At 51.2% G+C, this 15,920-nt stretch overlaps 2 protein-coding genes across 2 annotated transcripts; both read left to right on the plus strand.

The window, feature by feature from the left end:
- Positions 1 to 3,474: 3,474 nt before the first annotated feature.
- LOC100904161 (vacuolar protein sorting-associated protein 4B) lies at positions 3,475 to 6,711 on the plus strand. The gene is made up of 10 exons (XM_003737981.1): positions 3,475 to 3,599; positions 4,050 to 4,110; positions 4,234 to 4,478; positions 4,596 to 4,756; positions 4,858 to 4,985; positions 5,083 to 5,170; positions 5,264 to 5,374; positions 5,468 to 5,628; positions 5,749 to 6,000; positions 6,123 to 6,711. Exons 2-10 carry the CDS (start codon positions 4,069 to 4,071, stop codon positions 6,231 to 6,233), a joined length of 1,299 nt encoding a protein of 432 aa, XP_003738029.1. The 5' UTR covers positions 3,475 to 3,599; positions 4,050 to 4,068; the 3' UTR covers positions 6,234 to 6,711.
- A 4,137-nt stretch (positions 6,712 to 10,848) lies between these two features.
- On the plus strand, positions 10,849 to 14,929 carry LOC100904302 (uncharacterized). The gene is made up of 3 exons (XM_003737982.2): positions 10,849 to 10,970; positions 12,947 to 13,679; positions 13,830 to 14,929. The coding sequence occupies exons 1-3, from the start codon at positions 10,934 to 10,936 to the stop codon at positions 14,662 to 14,664; spliced, it is 1,605 nt and encodes a 534-aa protein (XP_003738030.1). The 5' UTR covers positions 10,849 to 10,933; the 3' UTR covers positions 14,665 to 14,929.
- Positions 14,930 to 15,920: the final 991 nt, after the last annotated feature.

Below are 15,920 nucleotides of genomic sequence, written 5' to 3' on the forward strand. Positions count from 1 at the left end.
TGCAAAGTCCGCGCATTACAAAGCTCGTGCTCCTCGAGCAACTCCTTCTCTTCTCGAGACAGCAAAACTGGCCCAGAAGGACTCTGGATCGACTCACTCTCGGTCTCGGTGTTGTCGCCAGACGCAGCGTCGAAATTCTCTGGTCTCGTGAATATGGATTTCTCCGGGTTTCTCGACAGAATTCCCGATTCGGTGAACGATCGACTATCGACAAGAGCGTGTTTCTCCCCGTGGTGGCTCCCGTCCCGGGCCGAGATATTGCTCTGACGCGCTCCCGCTCTCGGTGTACCTCCAGAACAAGCGCCCAGCCGTGCGTCCGTCGCGGATGATGCTCCACAGCTAGAATCACCCTCTCCGAGAGCCAAATGCTCCTCCGAGTCCTCAAGAGCTGTGCTGTCGAGTCGTCTCCTTTTCGGTTGCCGTGCCTCTCGCGAGTCGGAGCGGTCGAGGTCGTCGTTTTTCTCGTCGAAAGAAGAAGAGGTCCTCTTCGCCAAGGTCGGACAGAATACTTCCGTTCTTTTACGTTTCCTGGATCCGTGAGGCAGGATGTTGCTAAGACAAACCCGTTCGGACTTCCCCCTGCACCTCTTCTTGGGCGCGTCAGTTCTCGCCTTGTCCGAGGCTGCATTGGTCGTCTGATCGCTCTTCTGCGAAGCGTTCCTCGGACTCGTTTGAGCAGACCGTCTCCCGCTCTCGGAACTCCCTCTAGGAAGGTTTTGCGAAGTTCCTCGGTCGTCTTGTCTGAAGGTGTCCTCGCTCGGTGAAGTCTCGCAATGATCAACTGCAGCGAACCTGACTCGCTTCTTGCTCGGAAATTTCTTCGCCGGGTGTCTCAGCCGAACGACTTTCGAGCCCCCGGAGGAGTTTTTCAGTCTCACGGTCACTTTCGATCGAGGTCCCCCCGCCGGAGACTGGAACCGTGTGGATTTCTGCTTCTGAACGAGGATGTCGACGTCTTCGTCATAAGGTCCATGGATACGACGGCCCCCTTGTTTTGAACGGTTTTGTGACGATCGTTGTTGGCGGCCCCTATTCTCGGGAGCGAACCGGGACGAGAGCTTCCCAACCGGGGATCGAAGTGCGACGGAGAGAGAAGCTTTCGATCTTCTATGGCGTCTTCAGGGCTCCCCCGGGAGGCCCCGGCCCGAGCCAGGAGCCCGCATCGAGGATCTTCGGGAGGGGAACCCCCTTCCGATTCCGTACCGTCATCGTCAGACGCGATTTGAGCTGCTGCCCCAGGTTCATTTGCATTCGATTCACCATCCGTGTTCAGCCATTCGCTAGGGTCTGGCAGAACCTCAACAGGTTCTCTGGAACCTGCGCAAACGCCGCTGGCCGCATCCAGAGCTAGCGATACGCTACCATCCGCTCCAGAGGAGTCCTGACCCCATGGGAGCTCCACTGAGCTATCGGCAGGGCCAAACTTGTCAGGTTGTACGTTGCGGTGAAGTGCGCATCGATTGAAAGGCACAGAGTTCCGACAATTTTCAGACGCAGTCTCAGGGAGGGATATTGCGCAGACTTCGCAAACATTTCCCGAAAGTTTCAGCTGATCCTGGGCCGGAGGCGAAAACCTTGCAGAGCGATCCTCTGAAGCCGCATAAGCACCGACATCGACCTTGAGCCGGGATTCGGCGCCCTGTGGTTTGCGAGGGGCGCACGTCGAGGGCTGGGACCGTGGGTCCAGGGGGGGTACGCTGCCGTGACTCCCCGTGAAGCGCAGAAGAATTCTCGGCACGACGACACCGCTCCGAGGATCACCCCGTGATACGTTCTCCCCGGGCGCCCCTGGGATCCGGACGGTGCAATCTTCCAGCCGGGGGTCGTTCGACGGATACATCCCCTGAACTGGTATCTGAGGCAAGGTTGAGAAGTGTTGCGGGTTGACGACCTGGTTTTTCATAACGGCCTGACCGCAGACATTCGAAACTCGGTCGATCTCCGTCACACTCAAGAATCCCTGGATGGCGTTCGTGAGCGGTTGGGCCGCTTCGTTGGACACAGTTGCGCTCCCCTTGTCCCAGTGAACTGCGATCGAACGCGAAGTACCGTTCGCCCGAATTGCGGTGACCGTGGACCTCGACGAGAACGATTGAACTCCTCGGATCACAGCAGGAATGTTCGAGTACTGATACGGGACAGCGATGTGCTGACTGGTGTGAACGATTGGCCCGCACGGATTCCGCGGAACGTTCACCGAGTTGTTGGCCACGGGTAGATAAACGAATCTCGGAGGCATGAAATGGATGTTGTCCGGTCGTAAGCTCGCATCAATTCGAGGAGACTGAGTAAAAACATATCGACCCGATTGATGGTGGAGGCCTCGATCGGGAGCAATCTGTATGTTGCTCGGCCCACCGACGTCAGCGGGCCGCAGAGTCCGACTTATTACTGGAAGAGCTCCTTTTTGGTAAGTGACGGGCGCAACTGTCATCGCCGGCTGCTTGCCTGCACTGGGTCCGTCGCACGTAGATTCGGCCTCTTGAGATGCGCTCGAAGGTCCGGGCGTCGCGTCGAGCTGCTTCGCGGAGTCCATCTGAATCCAAACTAACGGTGTCGAGTCCTCTGCGAGCGAATCTGCGCGCCTCGTGCGCAGCGATGTCTCTCGGAGGGAGCCGACACATTTAGACTCGCATAGGTCTTTTATCGCTTCGCAACGAGATTCCTCCCGAGTTTCAAAACGAGCAGGGTGAACGGGCAAGCACTATCGGAGGTTCGTAACTTCGGGGCTCAAGCGCGAATAGATTCATACACATGACAGCGAACAGACAATCCTTTCAGCTTGAACAATTTTCGGATTAGAGCGGCTTATCGAATACCAGTGTTGTTGTGAAAGTCCCGATTCCGCACCAATGCGGGCGGTCGACAGGAGGTTATTGGCGCAAAGTTTCAAAACGGCTCACGGTGTCTCATTATTCCGATTGACTATTTCGATATCCTCCGGCGAGGATCTATGTCGGATCGAGAGATACGGGGGTATTCGACGAATTCCCATCAATTGACCCGAAGTCTACTGTTTGATATGTTTGTGGTCCCTCGAAAGTACAAGCTATGGTCTATTGTTTTCTCTGAAGTCCTGCTGGAGTGTTTGCTTTTCCATCATTTTCCCTCCCTGCCAAAAATTATGGAATCTGAATGCTAAAATCAGGGGTCCTCTATTTCTAGCTCTCTATGCTTGGGCCAGCTCAGAGACCGGAATTCCCTCCCGGTTGGCCTGGAAGATCGCCTAGGGCGAACGAGCTGAGCCGGCAAGCGCGTTTCCTGCTGGATAATCACGAACGCGGTTTTCCGATCCGCTATGGTAGCAACCAGGGCTCTACATCAAGCTCAACTTCGGGGATAGGTTCTCGGTTCTGCATTCGAATCATGCACGATTGAGCCGAGGAAGCTCATCTGAGTCTTAGCGGCTGTCGAGATCGCGCGCCAGACATTGTAGCAGACGATTGTTCGTATTGTTTACCTTTGGTGCAGTCTAGGAAGATGATGTTCTGAGCTTCCCGACGTTCTGGGTTCTGGCAGAAGGCACTGTTACTTCGTGTTGTTCTGACAGCGGAATCCGTGGAGTCCAGGAAAGAGATCCTCCAGCATTCTGATAGCAGGTGAGGTCGCTGGACTCAAGGTCTGAGGTATTTCGTCTCCTCCGAGCTAGTGGCAGCGTTTGTCACCCCAAACTCTCCGTGAGATAAGATTGTACTTCGAAACAGGATGGGTGGAGCAGTTGACAGGCTGAAGATGTTGGGACTCGGCGACGGAGGTCTCCGCTTCTTTCGTTGGGTAGTCGGGAGCTGACTTCATTTTACCAGACTTCGCATAGATTTCGCCCCACATGTCAGTCGAAGCAAGACAATATTTCTAGTGACTCAGCTGATCCCCTGGACAGTCCCGTGGGTTACCGGAATCGGTCATTGTGCTCAAGTCGGGGGAGGCATATACGCCTCGTATAGTGTCTCAAGTTCCGGTATAGTTCCGAACCCAAAGAGTTTGAGGCCGTGTCGGAGGCGCTAATCAGCCTGTGCTCTTCGAGACGTTAAAAACCCTACAGTTTCCAGCTAAAACCACTGAGCCAGTATGACAACTGCGCTACAAAAAGGCATCGACACCATCGCAAAGGTATTCAGCGTTTCCGACTCTCGTTCGGCTGTAGATCTTCTGGTGATCTAACTACTGACTGACGATACATTATTACTATTGCTCGAGTCCCCATCTGACTGATCTCTCCCCATGAACCCACAGGCTACCGAAGAAGATCGGAATCAAAACTACCGCGAAGCCCTGCGACTGTATGAACATGGCATCGATTACTTCATCCATGCCATGCGATACGAAACGTCCTCAGAACGAGCCAAAGATTCAATCCGGTCGAAGTGCGAAGAATACCTCGGCCGAGCTGAAAAACTCAAGAAACATCTGAATCAGCCCAAGGAACCCGAGAAGAAAAAGGAGGTCAAAGAAGATGCAGGCAGCGATGATGATTCAGAGTGAGTTCGAATCGAAAGGGGAGAGATATCAGAGATGTGAAACCTACCTAATCTCATGAGAATTCGATTCACTCTGGAAGGCTCTATTGGTTGATTATATCAAGTTTCTGTCCGTAGAGAAGATCCTGAGAAAAAGAAATTGATGCAACAGCTCGAGGGAACTGTCCAAGTCGATAAGCCGAACATCAAATGGGAGGATGTTGCTGGACTGGACGCGGCCAAGGAATCCCTGAAAGAGGCGGTCATTCTCCCAATCAAGTTCCCGTTCCTATTCGAAGGTGATTCCTCAGCGATATGAATACCATTTTCACTGAGGATCCTGAGCATACTTGGAGACTTGGCATCTTCGGACTCGTCAAGTTTTTTATTCATGCTACAGGGAAACGGAAACCCTGGAAGGGAATTCTGCTGTTTGGCCCTCCGGGGACTGGAAAATCCTACCTGGCAAAAGCTGTGGCGACTGAAGCAGAAAACTCCACCTTCATCTCCGTCTCCAGCTCAAATCTCGTCAGTATCCAAGTTTATCCGGCCTATGCACGAGTGAAACTGATCCTCTTCGGGAACTTCCCTGTATCGAGATGCTAGAGAGTGTTCTTGCCCGCAGGTCAGCAAATGGCTTGGTGAATCTGAGAAGTTGGTGCGGGGTCTCTTCGAATTGGCTAGGGCGCGGAAACCCGCTATAATATTCATCGGTAAGTGTTGCTCCCGATTTGGTTAGATGATGCGATAGACGTGAGAATGAGGGGGAGAGCTTCAGTTTCACTTCCCGTCGTGGTGCCTTGCAGATGAAATCGACTCTCTCTGCTCAACGCGGTCCGACAACGAGAACGACGCAACTCGACGAATCAAGACTGAGTTCCTTGTGCAAATGCAAGGGGTGAGCAACGACAACGAGGGTGAGTAACGGCAGAGCGCTGGAACCCTTTTGTTGCTTCCATCCCTTCGGTGTTCCGACGCGATTCGACGATTAAAATCTATTCTTTCCGTAGGAGTTCTGGTTTTGGGAGCCACGAATATTCCGTGGATGCTGGATTCTGCGATTCGACGACGTTTTGAAAAAAGAATATACATCCCGCTCCCGGAAGCTCCTGCGAGGACAGCAATGTTCAAATTGCACGTTGGCAAGACTCCGAATACTTTGACAGAAGAGGTAGGCCCTCCCACCCATCGATCTAAGGCTCAGAAAGCTTGAGCACAAAGCGTATCATCCTAGCGGGCGCGGCTGCTATGAGTGGTGATACGATGCTCAGAACTAGCTTCGGCTTTCCAGGATTTCCGAACTTTGGGAAAAGAAGCTGAAGGCCTCTCCGGGGCTGATATATCAATCGTGGTGAGAGACGCTCTGATGCAACCCGTGCGAAAAGTTCAGACTGCAACACACTTCAAAATAGTGTCGGGACCAAGTCGATCGAATCCGGACGTTATAATCCACGACCTGCTGACTCCATGCAGTCCTGGAGACCCGGATGCGATCGAGAAGAACTGGATGGACGTGCCCAGTGACAAGTTGTGCGAGCCTGTGGTATGTTTCTGGAGCCTCGGGATCGCTCTTAAGCCATCCTCGTTCCTTCTGGCAAGAAAAGAACTACAATATCCCTCCGTGCTCACGATGTGTTCCTAACAATATATTTTGTTCAATTGCAGATGACGATGCAAGACATGAAATTAAGTCTCGCACAGACAAAACCCACCGTGAATGAAAAAGATCTTGAGAAGCTGAAATTATTCATGGACGACTTCGGACAGGAAGGCTGAGCGACGCTGATTGGGGAGCTCTGTGTCTCAGGTCGTCGACGAGAGTTTCGAGAGCAACATTGTACGCACTAGCCGCACATCTGGACCGACCATTGAGTTGTCGTCAGAATCGCGCATAGAGTTGTGGAGTCCATAGGGAGGCCCGATGTAGCATCTTCGCTGAGAGCTGTTTCCCGATTGACTGTGCGTCGAGAAACTGGCACGTGATTGTAAATTTTGAAATGTGAGGTCGGCGAGGGGGGCAAGCTATTGTTGCAAAGATTCATTGCATATACAAATTTGGAAAACTGATCCAGTTCGAATAAGAGAGCAGAGAGTTTTTCCGGTGCGGGGTGCACGGAACTTTTAACCAGGGACTCTACTAGCAAAAGATGAAAGGACTCCATATCTGAGAAAGGAAATGGGGAACTGCTTGGGAGAGCGTCGACGAACCCTCGGAAATTCGTCATCGTCCTCCCGTATAAATTGATGTTTTTCAGGAAGAATGTGTTCTCTTTTCACTTCGAAACGCCTGTTTTTCCATCGAGGGAGTCAGACTATAACTCCGACTGATATTTTTTCAACGAGTGAGCTCGTAAATCGTGGAGTTCTTGTCCGGAGAATACTTCTAGGAGTTGAGATGTACAATGGGAGCTTCGCTCGCTGTTTCCCGCTGAGCTTGACCCCGAGCGAGGATCCGCAGCCTCTGAGGATCTTCGACGCATGTCCCCGACGTCATACTATGTATTATGCACATAGTACATAGTCGGATGCTACATTCGAATCATGATGCATGGGCATTTGACCGATCGATGTAGATCGACAATACCGTCAAGTATTTTACCGATATGAGGTTCATCCGCCCGGCGGAATGCGGGTCGTAAATCCCCTTTCGGTTAGAGGCCTCAACACAGCGTTTCTTGACGACCGTTTGCTTATCCAGATGGAGGGAAAAAGAAATGTGGAATGAGGTAAAACCTCGATATTGCTTTTAATCGAGTCCCGCCAACGGTTCCGATCACACTTGTGTGACTTGCAACATGGTTCCGTTCGATCGCGCGGGCCAATTACCGTTACCGATCCGCTCATTCGATCGTCGTTTCGAAATCCGGCTTCAGCTCGGGCGATTGAAAAGAAGAATTGGTGAAGAGGACAACATGTCGCTAGAAAAACCTGCTGCTCCAGAAAAACAGTGAAGGTCTTGCGTGAACACCTCGTCATCCGACCTTGAGGTGCGCTTGTTATCGAGCAATTCTGAGGCTTTGCCTCATCGAATTTGTCCACATGACCTATACAGACAGACCATGTGGAAATCAAGATGGGAATTTCGGAAGTCCGACACCTACCGAATTTGGTCGGCTGAGGCACCCTCGATTCGATCGAGGCAGAGAATATCCTGGAAAGTGATCGCTTGCTGAAGGAAGAATGCGGGAAGTATTCTCCACATGAGAGGGAGGGGGAATGAGATCTCCTCGGAATTCAATGCGGAGAACTCGGTGAGACATCTTTTCATGACGTGAAGAGCGAGAATGAGCTGAGTCTCGGCGGTCTGCATAGGAAATTCAGTGTTCAAGGGTAACACTGATGGTTTGTTTCTGTAAATACTCCAGCAATTAGGGCAGCGATACATAACAAATAAGCTTGTACGCTTGTTATCCAATCATTCCAAAGGGAATGTCGGCGATAAGGGTGCACCTCACGATCGTGTTGGCGACTGCCGTCGCTCGTTTTTGATGTCCACAGATGTCACGACTTTCTTGTAGAAATACCCGCCGAGAGTTTCTGGAAGAACTCTGACTCAGAACCCTCACAAGCAAGAACCGGCTTGCAGCGCGTCGGGCTCTACATTCCAAGATTTCTACTCCGCACATATAAGGAATGCGTTTGAATAATCTAAGCGAGCCTTGCCCTCTTCCCTTCAGCGCCTCAGGCAGCTGCACGAGATCGCGGATCGGGACATTCGGACGGCTCGGACGAAGACATGAGTGCTCGTAGACTGTCGGATAAGAGGAACAACCCTTCGAGGCTCCATGTATTGAGGACTGAGGAGTCTTCTCGGAGTTCGATACCGGACGATCCGATGATACATATATGAAATGATCTGTCTCGCTCTGAATGGTTCCTCTAACATTATTTGCCATTCCACCATCTGCCCCAACGAGTCCAGACCGTCTTCCCAATGCGTTGTATCGCTACCCAGAGCCCAGTAGGATTGAAGCGGGGGCGAAACCATTCTGACTGAGTGTTATACAATCGCTGCTGAGCCGCAGCGTCTTCTTGTAAAACCACAGCTGTGACACCTCCCTCGCACAGTTCGGGGAGACGCCCCAACCGACCCTCCCTTGAACAACTGGAAAACCGACGACGCGACTCTACAACGTCAACAGCAGCGATCGACGAATACATTCGAAGTTTTCGAATTACCGTTCTCGTATGACGTTTCATGACGTGATATTCCGATGCTTGATAACGCACTTGCGGCTTATCGCAACTAAGTCCCTAGAATAAGGAGCCCATATCTTCCACGCGATTGGTGGCGCGTCAAGCAATCATGCATCAGAAGATGGACGTTCACGATGCTGCAGGTCCAGTCGCACGCGCCCTCCGAAGAAGCTTGAGAGGTCCGGCATTCGTTACACGAGCAGCGAGCCTTCGATTACTGCGCAGTGAATTGATTAATGGCAATGTCAAAACAAACAGCCGTCTTGAATACTTCGAATTCCTCAGGATCAGAATCTATTGAATGCCACCAGGGAAAGTACCGACAGGGACCGGAAGCGGCGGATTTCTTGACCGGCACAGGGCAGTGCTGAATATCTTCAAATCCCCAATGAAGACGACTTCGTTCGATGGGCAAATCTGCCAAACTTCCGATTATCGATCTGGGGCGTCCTTCTCCAAGAACTCCTCCGCTCGATGAAAAGGCAGGGGCTCCCTGTGAGGGAAATTTATTATGGGGAACTCGCTCTTCATCTAAGTCTACGGAGCTGCTCAACGGACGAAGCTTCCATTGAATGCATCCCGCGTCCCGACCCTAATCCTGCCTCATGTGATGAAGTGGGAATCAGGTGAAGACTGCGCCGTATCAAGCCGAACTCTCGGCGTATTTTCATCCTCCTAAGGCCAGCAAACCGTAGTCTCAAGCGCTGAGAGAGCCCCTCGCGGCGGACGTCGTTCCTGGTTGGTCGACTCGGCGATGAGCGTGTTGTTCGATGCTCACCAGCTCATATTGAATCGCAGTCGGCTAATTGCTCCATCTGGACACCTTCTCGACCAAGAGAGGAGCCCACATCGTAGATTCGCAAGTTCTGGCGGAAGGTAAACGACGTGGTGGCGGCGGCTCATACATCAAGGGGTGGGGGGGGGGGGTTGAGATTATCCTCGCCAGCGTCGCTCAAGATCTTAAATTTCCCGGATGGCAGAGAAAGCGATCGATGACTCACTTCTCGTGAACGATAAGGAACGACTTCTGTCTTGCTCGGTGCCTGTGGGAGGAGGAGCTTGAGTACAGCAGGGCTCAAGGTCGCATGTCGAGAACATGTTTCAAGTTTTATGTTCCACTTTGAAGGGAACTGCTCCGGATCCAGATTTGTGGGCCCGACTCGGCCACCAAGAAGCTTTCGCGCTCCCAGGGCTACTGAATCCCGACTCCATGCCATAAAGCTACATACATACATACGTCGAGTGGAGTGCTTTCTCCAATCACTGATTCTCGAAACCAAGAAGGAATCGTACAGGCAGAGCATCGAGTCTCACCCTTCGCAAGCGATAGAAATTCCCTCCCTCTTATCTCGGACTACAAGTGAGACCGTGGCAAGACTCCAGAACGAGTTAAATCACTCGATTCCTCTCCCGGATTTCAACTCAGAATAACATTCTATCCGTCGCATTTGAGACGCGGTGAACCGTGGATATTCTATAATTTGGAGTATCCTCTTGTATCTGTGAACGGAGCGAGACAGCTCAACTCCAAGGGCCTTCTTTCTGAGCAAAATAGACGATGATGTCTTGAGAAGTCCCACCGACTCGCATCGAAGGAAAACATTCGGAGGAGGCTGCGACTAGAGAGCGGCACATTAGGCAAACAAGAGCCGTGATCGCGGGTGCGGACTCGGTCTGGCGCAAAGTCGATCAATATCCATGAGCACGTTCGATGCATGACCACAAGAGCTGGGTCGTAGATAGATCAAGCTCGCGCCGCCTCAAGCTCTACGAGGCGGAAAAACTTCTCGGAAACTCTTCTCGTTGATGGGAAGCCGACTCAACAACGCGAACGGAGTGGCTCAAGCAGAAGAAATCTCAACTCGCGACTCGAGAGAGAACATGGCAGCGTCTTCCGAAAACTAGAGTCGACCATAGGTCGTCAGGAGGCGGGAAGTACGTACGAATCCAATGTTTTATTTCAAACTCAACCTTCTTCGCTTCCCAACGTCCGACGCAAGTGTCCGAATCGAGTCATGCATGGATTATTCCGGATCGATTACGGGCAAGGCAAGAACATCATCTTGTGAAGTGCCGGTCGGGTCTGGCTGTTGATTTGGAGAACATGCCGTAGGCTTCTCACTGCTTCAGTTGAGGAAAGGGCAGACGGAAAGAAGGACGTCATATAAAATCGAAGCGCGTAAGTTGTTCAAGAGGACTCTGGTTCGGCTTCATCCGTGAAGTACTTTTGCCGTCGACCAAGTGCTTCATATCTATAGGGAACTCTCCGGAGCTACAACATGAGGATACTTCTGCTGGTCGCAGCTCTCGTAGCTGGTGAGTGCCGACGTTAGAATAGGTTCTCCTAGAAAAGATTTCTAGAACCTTGATTGAGCCACTTCGGACCGATGACCGAAGTCCTTCTGCTAAGATTCTTGACCGATCCTGGCCCACAGTCATTGTCATAGACGAAGACTCGGGAGGGTGCAGGTCTTCAATTCTCTCACGCTCCATCGTCACGAATTCCGTTCGGGGCAACCTTGGAAATTAGCGGATATCAAATATGCCGCCTACCATATGCATCTACGGGACGGCGCAGATTCTCCCAGAACTCGAGTCTCAGGAAAATGATCATAAGGCTGATTGCCGAGTGAGCTATGCGGGATCCGATATCGATTTTGACCTCTCAAGCGGGGCTGTTTTCCAACTTCTCGAATTTACGCGAAGCCCCGCTGTTGTACCGAGCGCGGAGAAGGGCTAGCCTTCCGCTCCGAGCGACTGACTTCTGCAATGCTTACCGGGTACTCACCATCGAGCTGCCCATGATGTGTGTGAGCGCCGTACAGCTGCAGTGGGTAAAGCCGAAATGGTTCCATCGGATTCCCAGAGGGAGAGGGAGCTGTTCCTCAGTCTGTATCAGGAGGAATTTTGAAAGGTAGCCCACCTCGAGAGACTTTTCGAAATGTAATCATTGCGCGTGAGCGACGTTATCATCCGCACATCGGTATTTGCCAGTATCTGGCCATGCAGGCACCTGTCCGCTCTGAACCAATGATATGGCGGTTCTGATGATAATCTATCGGGACTTGCTTGTGGCTGTCCGTAGTATCCATTTTCTTTTTCATTTGCACTGCATCAAATGCCGTGTCACAGATGCGGTCAAGGACAAATCACCGCCTTGAACATTTTGAAGCTGCCGAGACCACGTGCAATCATGATTCCAACTAACTGAGTCGATTCTAATCACGAAGAGTCAATGACTTGATTTCTTCGCCTTATTCACCGTGTTTGAAGGGAGCCGGATAACTATCAACTGACTCTTCGAAAAAGTCACCGAGAGTCCCTCACTGAATCCTCGGCTTCGGCATCCGTCCAGCGAAGAGTTCTCCCGGTTCTCGTCCGCCGTACGCGACTCTAGCAAGCCGCTCGGGGACGTTAAAATGCTCGGACCGTATCTTGGAGCAGGAAGGGACATTCAGCTATCGATTTCTGTGATTCAAGCTGACAAACTGACTCAAGCCCAAGCTAAGAGGAAAAGGAAGCATTAAGAGGTCACACTGGGGTCACCTCATCTTCACCACTATTCGGATCCGGACGCCCCGGTGTTATCTACCGCCTGGCATTCGACAGGGGTCCGTGGCATTTTCACGGGAGTTCGTTCGTTACCGAGAAACACTACTTTTCTGTGGTTTTGTATTCGTGGAATATCTCGGTATGAGAGGTGCCAGTGACTGAAGTGCTCTGGACGGTACTAATTGATGTCCGCACCCTATGAGGAACCTTGGCCTACCTAGAGCTGCCGCTCCCCCGACGGCCGGACCGAGCTTTACATAGATATGTGCATTTGAATTTTATGGCGCGATCTTTGACACCATTGCCAGTCGATTTCTGTCAGCTTCCGATAACTTGTGGCGACGATTAGGCCCACCGAAGCGAAAGGTCTTGGGCTGGTTTCATTCAATATCCCTTCCTCATCGAAATCGATCTGGTCTCGGGGGTTCAAAGGACAGTCACACGCGAATCGCGGCTCTACAATCATCATCAGGGCTGAAGATTTTTCGCGGACCGCCATTTTTCCGCGAATTTTCGCGGAAATTTCCGGCTGCTCCTCCTTCTTCGCGAAAGATCTTCAGCCCTAACCGTCATGTCCGCCGTCTTCACCTTCCACGGTCTCTCTAGTCAAAACTTTTTCGGGCTGATCCACACAGCCAAGGTTTAACGTCCCGGGTACTGTTATTCACTCTCTAGTCTCTCTAGTCGCTGAGCGAATACTCCTCCAGCTACTGCGACTCATTCCGATGGTTTTTTTTCAGTGGCTGCGAGCACCACGATCTCAAATCGACGCGTCCGTCGTCAAAGCAAATCCGATGACAGCCAGAACGACGAGGAGCTCTGCAAGGGGAGACCACCGTCGGAATATTTCCGGCTCACGGCCGATGAGGATTGCAGAGACGTGGTGCGGTGCTCAGTGCAGGGCCTGCTCGCTCTCCGGTGTCCCTCTGGTCTCGCTTTCGATATCGAGAAGCAGACCTGCGACTGGAAAGCGAATGTCAAGAATTGCGAGCAGCTAGAGAAACCTCGTTTGGCTCTCCCGTTGTTGGCGACAGATGAGCCGATCTGCGAGAGCGGGAAACTGGCTTGCGGAGATTCCACTTGTATCGAAAAAGAAAAATTCTGCAACGGGGTACCAGATTGTAATGATGGCTCTGACGAGAACGTATGCACCCCTGATAAGGATCCCAACCGCGCCGAACATTGCGATACAGCTCAGTGTCAGCTCCCCGATTGTTTCTGTTCGAGCGACGGCACGCAGATCCCAAACAAATTGGAACCGTCTACCGTCCCGCAAATGATCACTATAACTTTCGACGACGCTATCAACAACAACAACATCGATACCTACGACCGAATCTTCAAGGAAGGCAGGAATAACCCCAATGGATGCTCAATCAAAGCGACTTTCTTCATCTCGCACAAATATTCAAACTACTCGGCCATCCAGGAAATGCACCGAAAAGGACACGAGATGGCGGCTCACTCGATCACGTAAGTCAATTATTGTGGCAATCTCCTAGATAGCTTCAAATGTATCGGGGAGGGGGGGGCAAAGAGAGGGTAATCGGTGTGACTTGAGAAAATTTTGGTAAGAGCGATGATGAACTACCGGCTCAATCTCTCCCTTTCATTATTTTGCAGTCATAAGAACGACGAGAAATACTGGTCCGACGCTTCTGCCGAGACCTGGGCCAAAGAAATGGCGGGAGCTAGACTCATCATGGAGCGATTTGCGAACATTTCCGACAATTCTATAGTGGGTGTCCGCTCGCCCTATCTCAGGGTGGGAGGGAACAACCAGTTCTTCATGATGGAGGAACAAGCCTTCCTCTACGATTCGACGATCGCTGCGCCTCTTTCCAACCCACCGCTCTGGCCATACACTCTGTACTTCCGCATGCCCCACAGATGCCACGGTAACGGTCAGAATTGTCCGTCGCGTTCGCACGCTGTCTGGGAGATGGTCATGAACGAGTTGGATAGAAGAGATGATCCTACCTTCGACGAGGAGCTCGCAGGTTGTTCGATGGTTGACGCGTGCTCGAATATCATCTCTGGCGAGCAATTTTACAATTTCCTAAATCACAACTTCGAGCGTCATTACAAAACGAACCGCGCGCCTCTCGGACTCTACTTCCATGCGTCCTGGCTGAAGCTCAACCCGGAGTACCAGGACGCCTTCGTTCAGTGGATCGACGAGATGCTCGAGAAAAATGACGTCTATTTCGTCACCATGACCCAGGTCCTCCAGTGGATTCAGAAGCCAACTGAAATCAGTTCGATCAATCAGTTCGCCCCCTGGAAAGAGAAGTGCGAGGTCAAGGGTCAACCGATCTGTTCTCTGCCAAATGCCTGCCCATTGACCACCAGAGAGCTCCCGGGAGAAACGATTCGTCTCCACACTTGCGTAGAATGCCCCAATAACTACCCATGGGTTGAGGACCCCACCGGTGACTACTTTGCTTTCAGGAAATAGAAGAAAGTTCGTGGCGTCGATTATTATTATTCATACGACCTCCAAGCCTCTCAAGGATTAGTCTTGGCGAAGCGTAAGATGCTCGCGAAATAGTGTCTGGCAACTACTGTATATAATTTCAACACAAAGAGAATGTCGCCGGGAATACCAAATCAGCCATATATCTGGAGGATGTATGCTGAGCGAAACGAGAAGCTTCAGCCTTCAGACTCCGAACGCCTATGCGAACTTGAGAGGAATAAACTAGAAGAGGATCACAGTCTCGTCCGGAGATATTCTACTTGTGACTTTATTCCCCGAGCTTCCGTGGAATCCGCTCCCCTTTCAAATCCAGCTCATAAAAAATAAGCTGATTCCCGATAGCCGAATAAGCGGAGATGCCCTCCAGAAAACTATGCCCGAAACTTTCATTAAAGGATAAAAAGCTAGCGGGCTGTGGGGGCCAGTTGTCGACACTGCCGGTGGCCCTACGACATGTAGAATCGGTGCATCAAGGACCCGATTGCATAATTATACTAATATTCCAATCCGTCCACGCTCCCACGGCTACGGTGAGCGTTGAGACACCCTGAGAAACCATATCCCCATAGTCGGCGCCAATCACGAAATCTGACCAGCAAGAGAAGTCATTAAACTCGGCATGAAACATATACGAATTTGATACGGCAACATAACTTACTCATCAGCATTCTTTGGGCCTGAAGCTATTCGATAGCATCCTGAATCACTCTCATTTATCGTGGAAGATCTTCATGGTTCCCCAGTCTACACTTGGTGATCAAGCTCTGGATCAAAAGTCCCCGAACCCCCGATGCATATGATACATACATATGATACATATGATACATATGATACAAATGATACATATGATACATATGATACATATGATACATATGATACATATGATACATATGATACATATGATACATCCGGGTACAGACCCAATGATAGATCAGGCTCTCCGTTCTATCGTAAGTTGAGAGCGCTAGACAGGAAATGACATGGGGCAGCAATCGTCGACCCAGCGGAGGGACTCGGGCTCTGACGTAGAATTCTCGTCGGAGAAGCTCCCGAGGCGTATTCTTCCCACTGTAAATTCTCCGAGGTAATGGAAGATTTCGGTTTGAGGTTTAGTAACTAAGCAGCGCTCTTTATTCTGTACATATGCATCTCATCATCCTCGCATGATTCACGGGTTTCCTGTGTCAATAGCAAACATCATCGAGACTACGCGATGGTAAGTCACGGCAGGTGTC

This window comes from Galendromus occidentalis, unplaced genomic scaffold (assembly GCF_000255335.2).
Source record: "Galendromus occidentalis unplaced genomic scaffold, Mocc_1.1 scf7180000075740, whole genome shotgun sequence".
Lineage (NCBI taxonomy): Eukaryota > Metazoa > Arthropoda > Arachnida > Mesostigmata > Phytoseiidae > Galendromus > Galendromus occidentalis.